The sequence below is a fragment of the Vanessa atalanta genome, chromosome 25 (genome assembly GCF_905147765.1).
Source record: "Vanessa atalanta chromosome 25, ilVanAtal1.2, whole genome shotgun sequence".
NCBI classification, from domain to species: Eukaryota; Metazoa; Arthropoda; class Insecta; order Lepidoptera; family Nymphalidae; genus Vanessa; species Vanessa atalanta.
The window spans coordinates 6,735,842-6,750,950 of record NC_061895.1 but is presented as its reverse complement, the minus strand read 5'-3'; the positions used below and the strand labels follow the sequence as shown (position 1 = coordinate 6,750,950).

The 15,109-nt window shown below is 34.2% G+C and overlaps 1 protein-coding gene across 4 annotated transcripts in view; it reads left to right on the top strand.

Annotated features, from left to right (window-relative positions):
• LOC125073811 (trehalase-like) overlaps positions 1 to 15,109 on the top strand; it is a 67,334-nt gene that overhangs the window by 28,738 nt on the left and 23,487 nt on the right. For all 4 annotated transcript variants that reach the window (XM_047684876.1, XM_047684874.1, XM_047684875.1 and 1 more), the window contains exon 2: positions 8,968 to 9,274. In XM_047684876.1, the coding sequence (XP_047540832.1) occupies positions 9,195 to 9,274 (80 nt within the window). In that variant the 5' untranslated portion in view covers positions 8,968 to 9,194. The remainder of the gene's footprint in view (positions 1 to 8,967; positions 9,275 to 15,109) is intronic.

The following is a 15,109-nucleotide window of genomic DNA, read 5'->3' as shown; positions in this document are numbered from 1 at the left end:
GCTAACCTCCTTCATTGAATCAAAAAAAAAATCCTTATTCAATATAGAAGTGTCACTCTTGCTTATCGATAGTCAAAAATCTACCACCAAATTAATACCTCGAACCTCAGAAGAACCGGCGAAAGAAACTCAGGTTGAATAGTTGATACGTGAAAATGTAACAAATTCATAAACTTATTTTCTCATTAACAATATTGATTTTTGACGTCAAGCTTATCATCAGTTATATAAAAAAGTAATATAAAATAACCATCAATAAATTATTTTCCACCAACTATAATATAGTTAAATATAGTTATTACACATTGCAATTTATTATACATAACCTGCTTTTACATAAAAGTATCCAGTTGTATAAATGTGAATATTTCGAAGTCTCTTACTTTATTTGATAATTAATTAAGAAAAACGGCTCGGCGGATCTTGGTAAAATTTGGAATAGCGGATTCTAGTATTCATATAAATTGTGAAGAGTCGAGCTTGTATCTTCTGTTTCTGACAGAGATTATAATGGATTTATCTTTTTAGTAAATATATCTAAAGCAATCCATTATTTTTACAAAGACAAAGGTTTATGTACTACCAGTAATAGATATGCAAGTATGCACGAGGCAGATGGAAAAATACTGACTTTAAGTCTCAGTTACTATTGTGAATATTTTCTCATAAGCATATTAATAACAGATGCGGTCGTAGATAATTTGTTAACAAATGATACTGAAAATAATATAGGAGAAACAATTACATTTTGCAATTGAATCACAAATTGAACTGAAAAAGCTGTAACAGAAGACTTATCAAATCAATTTGCGTAAATTTTTTTGGAAGTCAAATCAGACGATTCAAATTTCAATTGATTCAGAATGTGGCTTAAAAACTTTTCATTATTATGTTATTAATAATTCTAGAATGATCTAAATAATTCTTCTTCTCTCATATTAAGGTTCCTCGTTTACAACGTTTCACCTAACCTCAAAATATCTTAACAATATATAAATCTAATTCTGATGAAGATATTTTTTATCCACATGACAACACTAATGTTAATTGTAATACTTGGTACTATTATGCAATATTTAGTTGCACAGCGTATTAGATGAAAACACGTGCTAGACGTTCACGCAAATATAACCCGTATTGTGTATACACAAAAATCATCACCGCTTGCATAAAATATAAGATTATTTCATGTAACGTGATACCTGTTATGACGTTTATTAAAAGTATGTCTTTGTATATAAATAGAATTACGATTAATTGCTTTTTTTAAATATAATTTATCTAGGTAGGCTTTTATAAAATATATTCAAAGATTCTATGTGTCTGTTAGTCTAGCACGAATGCTTCTGAATTTTCATATACTTAATATGTGTTTATAATTTATATCGTGTTCAGCCTTAAAGCTGGAAATTGTGAAAAATTCTGCAACATTTGGTGAAGTTCTACCAAAAAAGTATACACTAAAACGCATTAAAACAAGTGTAGTGTTATAAGCTCCAAAAACTACCTTAGTCCAGCAGGGTGACGTTTACAGACAGTTACTTTCTTTCCTTTTTTTATTAATTTAGCAACTGGCAGTTTGGATAATGCCCAAAAAATTGATACCAATTATGCGTTCGAGTAAAAGGCTTACTAGATAATTTACCATATATGTATATGGTAAATTATATATTTATATATGTCGTATTAAATTTTTGGTATCGTTTGTCGTTTTTCTGCTGAAAAATATCCTGGCAATGATATTCTACTATCGACAATACTCCGGACGAATCACATAAAACCTTGCTCCGTTACGCAATATATCATTTTACTTATAGCGTTGACTAACAGGTAGCTCTAAACTCATTAATATTATTTTAGAGCTTAAAACGATGTTTTGACAAGACGGTGGGACGTTGTGAGTGATCGTTATAAATTGGCTTTGTCTTTTGAAATTTGTAAACCACTTGAAATAATTCGTCAAATAATTTGGTCTTAACAATTTCACCGATACACAAATCATAGCTCTACAATGTGCGTTTAATCTTACCCCCTTGTTGTAAAACTTTTTTCAATGTTTAGAAGGAGAAGGTCACCACAAAAGCCATGGTCTGATGAAACGTGCTTATGAATCACATAAGGTCATTGAACTACAAGAACAATGCTGAACGTATCATAACCGTCGTTGGTTCAATGGTATTGAATTATAACATAAATTATATACGTATATGTTTTTTTATTGATAACATTTAATTTATTGATTTTTAGAGTTCGAAATTAATAATTTTTGATTAACTATATTCTATCTAAAGAACATTTTGCTAATGCATTTATTTCGATAGAGCCACTCTTGAAAATTAATAGTCGAAGATTGAAGAGTAAAGTATTGATATGCCTTTTTTTACTAGGTACGACTCCTATTTCTACATTTTACTCAATATTTTAAATACATAAAATAAAAATGTACAAAAGAAAAAACGCGTACTTATGCACGTGCGTGTTCTACTTCCTCGGCATAATTAAAAATGGCTTTTGATAGCATGCAAATTACTAATTGCACTAAAATAATAATTTGGTAATCTTATCATTTTGTCATCAAATGCCAAAATAAGTATAAATTGAAAAAAATAAATAAAATTCAAATATTAAATCTGCATAATTTAACTAAATAGAAAAAAGTTGAGTTTATAAATATTAGTTTTCGTTATATTATTCTTGATTTAAGAGTAAACGCAAATAATTTTAAACATAATAAAGGATGACTAATATGCACTTAAAACTCTCTAAATGCCAAAACATTAATAGAATTGTCTTAAACACCTGATCCTACAGGTCAAATGACTTAGATGAGCCTAAAGTTTATATTTAGCCGAACAAATGACCAGTCATAGGAAAATTTTACTTGATGCCAAATTGACTTGCCAAGTCTGTAACCGTAAACATCACGGTTTGATCTAAATCCATTCTTGTAGAGGACACTCCCTCAATTGCCCTCTTAAATATGTGTAACGCATTACACGGGTTATCCAACATTTTGGCACCTGAATTTTCATTATTCTTGTCCAAATACCTACAGAATTTCGTTAAAAATAGATTTTGTAAGTTATTGTCGATGGATCACTCTCAGTCAGAAAGAGTTGTTTTTTTAGTATCATCTTATATCAACTGGTGTTTGTCTTCTTCTTCTTCTTCTTCTCAAAAACTGCATTCTGAACATAAGACATTCTGGAAATACAGGCACTCAGACATAAGTAGTTACGCAGACATACATTTTAGAAACAAAAATTGAGTCACTCAATCCCGAGATCCGACTACGTAAATTATTGTATCGTTTTTAACTATTTTACTTTCATTTGTCGGAAACCAACTTAAAACCGGCCACCATAGATTGCGCGTATTTTACACCAAAATGTACGGTACTAAATTAGTAATATGAAACAAATTATCTTGTCCATATTTGGCACCATCCCAAAGTATGTTGTAGCCATCCATTGATGGCATTCAAAGATCATCCGATATTGATACCATTTTAGTCCTTGACGTCATCACACCTGGGGGTGTGCCGATTGGAAGATAGCCGAGCGCGTGCATTACACCCTGTGCGCAAGTCTGTGGGAGTAACTCACGTGATTTTGTTTATAATTCGTTTACGTCTTTTATATTGTTTATTCAATACAAATTAATCTAGTAAATCTCTCCGAGATATATTTTATGAGATGACATAAACAGGTACTATTACTGCACTTCCCGTTCTACCTTTAAAATATCATAATGGAATGGCTCCAAAAGCGGCATTTCTTATTTTTTCCAGAAATCCAAAACTAAAGTAACCCTTTCAAGGATAGCTGACATTCAAAATGATAGCGACATTCGACTCATCATCTTGAAATTTTACATACATGCTGTCAGGGGTCATCATAAAACCCTTACATTCGGTGAAGCCGAGAACGAAAGCTGGTCAAACAAATATTTTGGCACAACAATATTCCATTTACTATACAAGCTACAAAATAGCGTACGTAAAAGTATTATGATTCAGAAATTATAAAAAAAAGTTTGGTTTATTAATTGGCCCAATATTTGAAATGATAAGACCAAGGCTGGCCAAAGGTAACCCGTAATCTTCCAATTGATACAGCGCAGTCAATTGGCCGTAAATCAAGCGACGGAAGCCCACACTTTGTTGTTCCGTGTTTGTTTGTCTTATCATCGCTGAAACGCCGTTTTGCAAAAAAATATCGTTTCTTACATCACTATTTACGTTATCATAATCATATCTCGTTCGTAACTTTTATAGTCTGAGTGTTTGTTTGTATTTGAAAATATAATTTTTATATTTTATTACTGTACTTCTTCCAAATTGAACTAAATTGGTACCAATTTCCTAAATTAAAATACATTTTATGTATATAGACGGATTATGTTACTTGAAGCTTTTGTTGATTAAAAAAAAATATATAATAAACATAATAAATCAAGTAACTTTAATAGTTTTAAATAGGAAATAATATTTAAAAACATTTCAATTTATTTTAAATTATGACTATACTCTGACAATGTTCTTTTTTTTTAATTCAATGACAAAAATACAGTTTCTGAAATACTAGACGAATTTAGGGTTTTATTGCTACTTAAACTAAATATAAATATGTTTACACCTTGTATTGTACTTGCTGTCGCATCGTGGGCGTGGAATTTTGTTTGTGACTTTAAGAGTATTAGAGTACACACGTACTTACTTAGATAATTTATATATCTAGATAGAGTGTCGCACTGCGAAAGAACTAATACAAATGATCTGACTTTGTTGTCTTGGTGTGCGTAATAACTATGCCTGACACTCACCAAACGTTACTACTTTACTTGTGTGCGTTTTTGAGGTGCATGGCTTTGATGAGTATGATAGTAGTAATATATAAAGAGCCCAGTGGTTTGAACGCGTGCATTTTAACCGATGATTTCGGGTTCAAACCCAGGCAGGCACTACTGAATTTTCATGTGCTTAATTTGTGTTTATAATTCATCTCGTGCTCGCCGGTGAAGGAAAACATCGTGAGAATAACCTGCATGTGTCTAATTTCAACGAAATTCTGCCACATGTGTATTCCACCAACCCGCATTGGAGCAGCGTAGTGGAATATGCTCCAAACCTTCTCCTCAAAGGGAGACGAGGCCTTTAGCCTAGCATTGGGTAATTTACAGGCTGAATAAACACATGTTGCTAAGATTTGCGTTGTTGCGAGATTGCAGTGTATATTTTACAACACAGACACAACATGTATCAGCATCCAGTTGATGCACAGTCGGCAATTTACGCATCACAGCACACCGACAACGAAATCGCAAATGTTAACAGAATCCGTGGAAAGTAGTACGAAGTCAGAGCGACTTCGAATCCGTTCGTATCCGTAAATCCGTTAGGTAAAAAAGTAATATTACCGTGCTAAAAAAATTCGTACTGAAATTAAATTTGCACTGATGACCATGAAATGTTAAGGAATGACTGTAATTGTGTATTTAAGTAAAGTATTATTCTGGGTAGGTACCAACCACTCATCAGATATTTTACCGCCAAACAGCAATACTCAGTATTGCTGTATTTCGGTTTATAGGATGAGTGAGCCAGTGTAATTGCAGGCACATGGGTCTTAACATCTTAGCACCTAAGGTTAGTGGCTGTGATATAAGGAATGGTTAAAATTACGTACAGCATCAATGCCAACGGTGGTGACCACTTACCATCAGGTGGCTCATTTGGCCGCCCGCCTACCTATTACGTAAAAAAACGGATGCATTTACGAAGGTCATTATTCCATTAAAAAACGAAACGCAGTTACGATAGATTGAGATAAATAAAACCAAATTGAAGCAGATTCAGTGTCAAATGACGCTGGACCATTTATATTAATTTAAGCCGTGACGTAGGTAAGGAGTGAAGAGGCGTCAATGGTAATGTTCGGTCATGATAATGCTGGTTGTGTATTATTTTATCTCTTATGATTATTATGATGCCTAAGTTTTAAAGGTCAACCTCCGGACAACTATAGAGTTTTTTCGACACCCTTTACGCATAAAGTCGTAAAAAGGCGAAAGAAAATATTGCCGTTCCATTAATATGATTTGAAAACACAACCGCAAAAATAGCAACATAATTTCAAAAGAGGCCGAGGTGATTGCGCCTAGATTATCCTAGGGGTCTTTGAAGTGTTTAACAATTTAGTCCCCTATTTGCAGTCATACGACATTTAACAGCCAATGAGTAAGAACTTTAAAGTCGCACGATTATTAATACCCCTGCATATATTAGCTACCCGTTTCGAATTCGCACGGGTGCTATGGCCAATTGATCCATACGTCATCCTATCCAGTGCCAATACAATGGGCTGCGATTTTTACTGTGTCATGTTGTACAGACAACTAACCTACAGAAGCACAAATAAACATTGCTTTAGTTTGAACGAGAAAAGATAGTTATGACACAATAGAAACAATAATGTTAATGTATACACTAATACCGATTTAACAATAAACCAAAAGTAAACTTTGATGAATATATTACGTTGCAAAATATAATATAACACAAAGTAATTATATTTTTAGAATACAATAACATCGTTTTACAATACGAGGCATAGTTTTCCGCCTAGTTAACAGATAACACAAGTGCTTACATTGGAAAATGTTGAAGTGTTCCGTACAATACCGTAAATAAGAGCCGAGATGGCCCAGTGGTTAGAACGCGTGCATCTTAACCGCTGATTTCGGGTTCAAACCCAGACAGGCACCACTGAAATTTCATGTGCTTAATTTGTGTTTATAATTCATCTCATGCTCGGCGGTGAAGGAAAACATCGTGAGGAAACCTGCATGTGTCTAATTTCAACGAAATTCTGTCACATGTGTATTCCGCCCGCATTGGAGCAGCGTGGTGGAATATGCTCCAAACCTTCTGCTCAAAGGGAGAGGGGGCCTTTAACCCAGCAGTGGGAAATTTACAGGCTGTTAAATGGACCAATCGGTAACATCTATATAAATAAATAACTAGCCACCTATCTCGACTTTGCTCAATCGAATTTAGAGTTTTATTAACGGTCTAAAACACCCGGACCTCAAATACAAATAAAAACGTTCATCGACATCAGTCAACAGACAATGGTTAGGAGGAGTTCAGTTACATACACATCTACGGAAGCTGTATATGCGATAAATATATATATATATAAATATAAATCAATTTAATTTTTTAAATTGGTTTTGGCATAAGAATTAATTATAGAATCTTTTTAATGCGCTATAATTATGTTATCAAGTGATAATTCCACGGCTGTTCAAATTCAGATATTTTGAACATATATTTATTTAAACTAAGGTCTAAAGAGCTGACTAAGGCGTCCTCTCCCTTTGAGAAGGATAGCACCAAGCTAGTTCTGCTCCTGCTTCTTTATCATCAAATATCTTTTGTATTTCATGTTATCGTAACTCTTCTGCCTTTTTTTGTTTTTCTGTGTGATGTTAAACCAATTTAATTTCATTTCATTTTCAGTTTTAAGTAGCTTAAATCATATGAGTAGGAATTATATTTTTTAAATTACCTACTTCGATTGTAACTCATGAAGGTCGGACATAATTATAGAATTCTTAGCGTAGGTAAAATTAACTGTAATTAGTTCATCGGATGGTATGATGTGTGTTATTTGCTTATTAGATGATAAGTAGGTTTGATATTTCAAAATGGGTAGGCAGACTGCCAAGTGGACCACTTGATGGCAGTTACCCCTTTCCATAGACATTGGTACTGTTAGAAATATTGATCCTTTCATCAGCGATGTCCCACCAACCTTTAGCTGCACCGTCTCACCCTTCAAACTGGAACCCAACAATACTAAATTGCTGTTCGTTAAGTGAATGCTACCCATACGGTCATGCACAAAGTCCTGTCACCGAGTTGTTTTTTGGATCTGTTTTCTAACAGTGACAATGGCTTATCCTGAAATGCTGAAAAGCCACTTGTAACCGTTTCAAAATAAAAAAGCCTTATGTTAGCCTTAATTAGTTGTAAGCTAATTGTAAAATTCCACAAATAAAACTCCAATGTGTTGAACTGTTAGACGTTATAATTAGAAGTGCAAAAGAATCATAATTTAATTTGAAACGTCGAATTAATAATATGAAGCGGGTTTGTACCAATAATACTTCGGGTGGTCAAATAAGCATCCTTGAAAATCCATCCATCTCTGTGTAATATTGGTGCGGTAAATCAAAAACACGTTGCGGGCTGCATAAATATAAGCTGCGAGCCGTGTTTTGGACAGCCCTACCATAAATAATGAGGCGCTGAATTAGTAATACTTTTCCAAATGTGATAATCATATGATGATATCACAGGATTTGGCGCGAATTAAATTTGTTGATTTGCGCCAATTTGTGCACCACAGATTATGTTAAGTTAGACATGGCGAATACAAAAAAAAAAGAAAATTGACAGAAATAGTACAATTTATCCATCATAATAGTTTATTAATTAAATGAGAACAGAGAGACAAATTGATGCTGTCCCATAGATTTAAACTATCATGCAGCTGCAGCAGCGTATCACATAATCCAAGATGTCATGTCCAATAATTTAAAGAAAAAAAACGACATTAATTTTCCTTTTTTCAAAATTTAATTAGAGTTTGGCCGTGAAAGAGTTACTTTCGCATTTATAATATTAGCGTAGATTATATAGTTGGTCCTCACTGGATGCGAAAATCCAGAGAACAATGGTCATCTCTGGAGGAGGCCTTTGCCTTCCGTCGAGAGGGTTCTTGCAACAATAAAGTATACAGAAAAAAAAATGCATGCACACTGTTTCTTAACTGTAAATCTGTACTGTGAAGCAAGAAATAAAAGGCTTTTTATTTTTATTTAAGTATTTATTATATATTTCGTCAAGTTTTATTATAAATGTTGTTCATATGATACTAATAAAATATATATTTGTTACAGAATCGGGCACATGTTCTCCTAACGAAGTTTTTCAAACACGAAAATACCGCCCAGAATGACCTACCTACCCTTCAGGAGCAAGCCGTTCAAAATCCTCTGCAATTACCTGAACACGTAAAACACGTAAAAAACCAAAGTGACACAAACTCAAAGTGATATTATAATAGTTCCTCTATTTATTCAAATACAGTGATATTAGTTATAAGTAGCTAAGTGCCATATTGACAATGATTGTGTTAAGTGTACTTTTAGTTTTGTTGAAAGTTGTCGTGGCGGACAGGAGGCACTTGCCCCCCACGTGTGAAAGGTGAGTTATTTAGTTATATATATATATATAAATATATATATATATATATATATTTTAAGGTAAACTATTTATTAATACTGAAGACAATAATGACAAAACAAAAGTAAATACGTCAAATCAAAGCAAGTGTGAACCGGACATTATGTCATTTGTTGTTTCCTCAACCGTACCGATCAATCTCTTTCGTGTCTTCTCCATCCTATGTGACATTGGCGAAATAATCTGTGCCCTGTCGGCACAACTAAAAGCCTTTAAACTAAGAATTTAATTGTCATTTGTTTAAAGATTTACCGAATTACAATTTAACTTTATACATTATATGTGTGTGTGTTACTGATATTATTAGTGCGAAATTGTAGATGTATGTTCGTTACTCAATCACTGAACATCTTAATGGATCCGAATGAAATTTGGCACAGACTTAAATTGTAGTCTGAAATGGCACAAAATTATGTTACTTTTTAATCCTTAACACCGCGTGCAAGGGGAGGGGATCACCTCATACAGGGGCTTATACTGGTTATATTAATCTATACTAATATGATAACTACGAAATTATGATGAAATTTGCCATAGAGGTAGTTTGTTACCGGGGAGGGATATAGATTACTTTTTTTAATTCACCCCTTGAGAGGTAAAATGGCATTACGATTTTTGAAAATGGCATTACGATGCTATAGTTAGAGTTGGTAAATTTCAGCTATTAGCTTATATTCCTGTATTCGATCTAGGGTATATTATAGACCACAGATGAGTACAAACACAGGTAAACTCGATTCCCTTAATATCGTTATCCAATACGACTAGAGAGAGAAGTACCATTGCCAGCTTAACTATAACCTACCCAGGAAGAACCCAGTGGTTAGAACGCGTGCATTTTAACCGATGATTACGGGTTCAAACCCAGGCAGGCACCATTGAATTTTCATATGCTTAATTTGTGTTTATAAAACATCGTGAGGAAACCTGCATGTGTCTAATTTCAACGAAATTCTGCCACATGTGTATTCCTCCAATCCGCTGCGTCAGCGTGTTGGAATATGCTCCAAACCTCCTCAAAGGGAGAGGAGGCCTTAGCCTAGCAGTGGGAAATTTACAGGCTGCTAATGGAACCCCGGACGAAATATGGAACGTTATAAGTCACTATACGGACGTGACATTGAAACGGCACACACGGTTTTAATAAATATGTAACTATGTATAATATATAAAATAAATGAGACTTTTTTTAACGTCTTACTGTAAATTTATTAAACCAACATAATAAAACGAATACCAGACAATGCGCCTTTCTGAGAGTTTTAATATAATACTAGTTTTCGACGGTTTTGCCCTCGTATTTGGGGGGTTGGTATTAGGTATATAAAAGTAGCCTATGCCCTTGTTTGGGGTTCAAACTTGCTCTATACTAAATTTCATCAAATTCGGTTCAATATTTTGGTCGTGATAGCGTAACAGACAGAGTTACTTTCGCTTTTATAATATTAGTAGACATTTTATTAGTAACCCCGTGTCGGAGTTCACCTGCTTTAATTTAAACTGTTTACGTGACGAGCGTAAACTTCATATATACTACTTGGTAGTAGGTCTTTGTGCAAGCCCCTGGGTAGGTACCACTCATCAGATATTCTACCGCCAAACAACAGTACTCAGTATTGTTGTGTTCCGGTTTGGAGGCACAAAGGACATAATATCTTAGTTTCCAAGGTTGGTGGCGCATTGGCGATGTAAGGAATGGTTAATATTTCTTACAGCGCCATTGTCTATGGGTGGTGGTGTACATTTACCATAGGTGGCCCATTTGCTCATCCTATACCTATACCATGATTTTTATTATAAAGGAAGTAATATAAACTTTGAATATAAAAAAACACATTTCAATCAAGGTGAACTAACTAAACTGTAAGAAATGTTCGTCAAATTTCGTTATTAGCAAAGTAATTATATTTATTTAAATTTGGCAATCGTAAATTCATCTCATGTCCTTGATTCGATCTGAATAATTGCTACTTGAACTCATTTCGCCGCTATATGCGAACAATTGACATTGAGGTTTAAATGAAGACATATCGGTCGCCAGGAATCGCTTTAATTATAAATCAAAGTCGCTCCCCATCTGTCTGTTTGTGAAAAAACCGGCCAAGTGCGAGTAGGACTCGCATACAAAGGGTTCCGTACCATTATCTATAAAAACGGTAAAAAAATCATGTCTGTTGTATGGAGCTGCCTTAAATATTTTATTTTGTATTTTAGTATCTGTTGTTATAGCGGCAACAGAAATACATCATCTGTGAAAATTTCAAGTGTGTTACTATCACGGTTCATGAGATACAGCCTGATGACAGACGGACGGACAGCCGAGTCTTAGTAATAGGGTTCGTTTTACCCTTTGGGTACGGAACTCTAAACACACATTTCCATACGGCTTTTAATAATGGACGAATTGGTTAGGAAGGTTTAAGTGTATATATATATATTAATTAGAGTTATTAAATTGGATGAATTATGAAGACTGTTGAGGATGTAGAAAATAATGTCGACTGCGTGCATTGACGTCCCTTAAACCAATTGTATAATATATATTTTTGTGTGTAAGCCCTCATTTTACCCAAGCCAATTCAAGCTATTTTTACCCGACGGTCTCTTACCAGATAATTAGAAAGATTTTGAGCTTATTTCTTGTATCATATACATACATGTGATGGAATATTTGATAAATTAAGGTATCCGCAAAGAGCAGCTCCATCTTTTCCCTGCCAGTGTTCCAATCTATTTGTGATCGGAGCATGTCTTTTCTTTCCATTCTCCTTTATCATTAATCTCTCTCAAATCCCTCCTTACACACTCCATCCATGTTTCCTTAGGTCGTCCTCTTCCCATTCCTCCCTTTACGCTCATCCGCATAGAGCAGCGTGCTGTAACTTTCTCCTCAAACGGAGAGGCTATCCTACAACGAAACATTAAACACACAAGTTACAGATTATCAAACACATGCAAGTTTTCTCAAGATGTTTTCCTTCAAATAAAACTTAACCAAAAAGCACATGAAGATTTATTGGCGTTTAGGATACCCCACAATGATCGGTCAAGATTCAGGTGTTCTGTTCAGCGAACGTAGGTTCAAAAATGTTAAGCGCAGCTACTTTCCAATTTAGGTGTTCCAAGGACATCATGGCAACGGTACTTATATACGAATATTTTATATACCAAAAACCTTTACCGAAATGCACTTCGTTTTCTGCTATAAATTCCATGTCATATTTACTGAGTAGTCATTTCAATTAGGGCTTCCAAAAAGTTCTTCTTATGGATTAATAAAATTAAGCTATCTAATGTATAAAGTTTTTTCAATTTCGGACCGTAACTGGACTGGACAGTGTAACTAAGGGTATAAAGAGGCGCGGTGCTGCATTGAGAAGAAATGGACCTCTTTATTAACATTCTATTTTTTTTTTGTGACAGTGCGAGAAGACCGCTTCGGAAGATATGACGAATGTCTATTGCAGATGATCCTTTTTAATTCTTCTTCTACTAGTGTTGTTCCTTTTAAAATAAATTTATTAATTTGAATGATTTACATAAAATAATCATTTGGTAATCTATTCAATAAATAAGTCATTGTTTTATCTTGAAAATGTTGCCCCTAGAGGCCTCACTTACCTTAGGGCCCCAGTGCACCGCATTGCACTATGATAGCTACGTCACAAACAACAAACTATCCATACTATACATATACGCATAGATACGCTACATATAGGATGTAAAAACGGATGTAATTTCTATATATTATGTAAAAAGAACATTAATGCAAAATTGTAGATAAAAAATGTTTTATTTAAAAACAAAGCTGAATGCAGTCGAGATTATACCGGAAGGCACGTGGCCTTGTCCGTTTGTATGTCGTAATAGTACCTCCAATTAAATCATAATATGATTTATTAGGGTTGTCAAAGCCAATAGCCATAAGACCAAAAAAATAGAGGTTATTTTCGAATAACTAAATTATAACTAGTGCAACGCTTTGTGTCAGAAACGTTACACATAAACGTTGCACTCAAATCGATTCGACATTGAAATTTTACGTTGACCACACTTAAGCCCTACTTTTGTAATTAGATTTATTTGTACAATGAAGTATATAAATAATGATTACATTGTATTCATTACAATCGGGATGAGCTCTCGGTTCTTATTCGATATTCGGGAACATTCGGCAAGACTCGACAACACTCGACAATTATCGCACTACTAATAACTATATTAAAATGACGACGATACTCTTGTTAGTTTAAAGAATCTTGATTCAATATACGTTACACTTGCTTATTGATAGTCGTAAATCTACCACCGGTTCGGAAATAAACACCTCAGACTTCAGAAGAATCGGCGAAAGAAACTCAAAGGGATGTAATTTCATATATTACAATGATTTTCATCATCACCATCATTATCAGCCCACATTCGTCCACTGCTGGACATAGGCCTCTCCAAATGCACGCCACTGTGGTCTTTCTTTATTGATTTTCATATAATAATAAAAGTATATAAATATATGTGTATATTATACGGAACCCTGTTTTCGTTTCTCGTATACACATATGCGTAATCATGTACCAAGTAGATCGGTAAAGCGCTCGGCTCAGCGAAAATAAAACTAGATTTTCTTTTCCTATGTATATCATACTAGCGTCAGTCTAGTGGCAAGATTATAAGGTTGTAGGACTCGAGGCCCTAGGTTCTCATACCAGCTCGGAGAAGTTTGGCAGCGTTCACATTCCCATACCTCGGGAAACATTTAAAGCTTGTCCTGCACCTGAATTCTTTCCAGTCCTATCGAGTGAGATTAAGATAATGCTGGATGAATTTGTGTTTTCATATAAAATATAACGCTATAATACGTCCCCGTGCAGAAGTCACTTCTGAAAATGTCCGTATCCGAAATCGGTCAGGTGGACATAATTATCAAAATATGTATGTATGTATCCATTCGGTACGTTACTACTAAAACATTGTAAAGAAAATCCTCCAAACTCACAGTTATATTATTTACCACACGTATGTTTTCGTCATCATAGTTATATGAAATAAAATATTAGCATAGTCATTACGCAATCTCATATACAATAATTATTCTCAAACAAATTTAAATTATAATAATCAATGCAAATCGGAAAACAGTAAACAGCCCTGCATTTCAAACACAATAGTTGATACAATTACAATTACTATTACGTTAAACTAAAGATCATAATACTTTGCATATATTAAACTTTTCTGACATGCTAGCCAACATGTGATCCGTGTAAAGGAATCCAGATAGAACCGGTTATGACTCGACTGTGAAGCACATGGATACTATCGCTGTCTTGATTTCATAATAAAATAGACAAGGTGAAAATTAAGGTTCATAATAATGGGAATTAAAAATAAAGTTTAAGTAGTGATAACTCAAATTAAGTACAAAAAATCAATAAATATATATTTTTTTCTTTTTCAATGTGATAATTATAGGAAAATGTATCTTTAGTCAATTTCAATGGCAAGGGGAGTAAAGATTAATAAACAGCGTTAACCTTGAATTGACGTGACATCATTGGTCGAGATCTAAACATTATGCAGATTATTGTGGTGTCGTGCAAAACTTACATTTTGTGATGATCTAGAACCGAGATGGTCATGGCCCAGTGGTTAGAACGCGTGCATCCTAACCGATGATTGTGGGTTGAAACCCAGGCAAGTACCATGATCCAAATCTTCTCCTCAAAGGGAGAGGAGACCTTAGCCCAGCAGTGGGAAATTTAAAGGCTATTACTGTTGTACTGTAGTTACATCGAA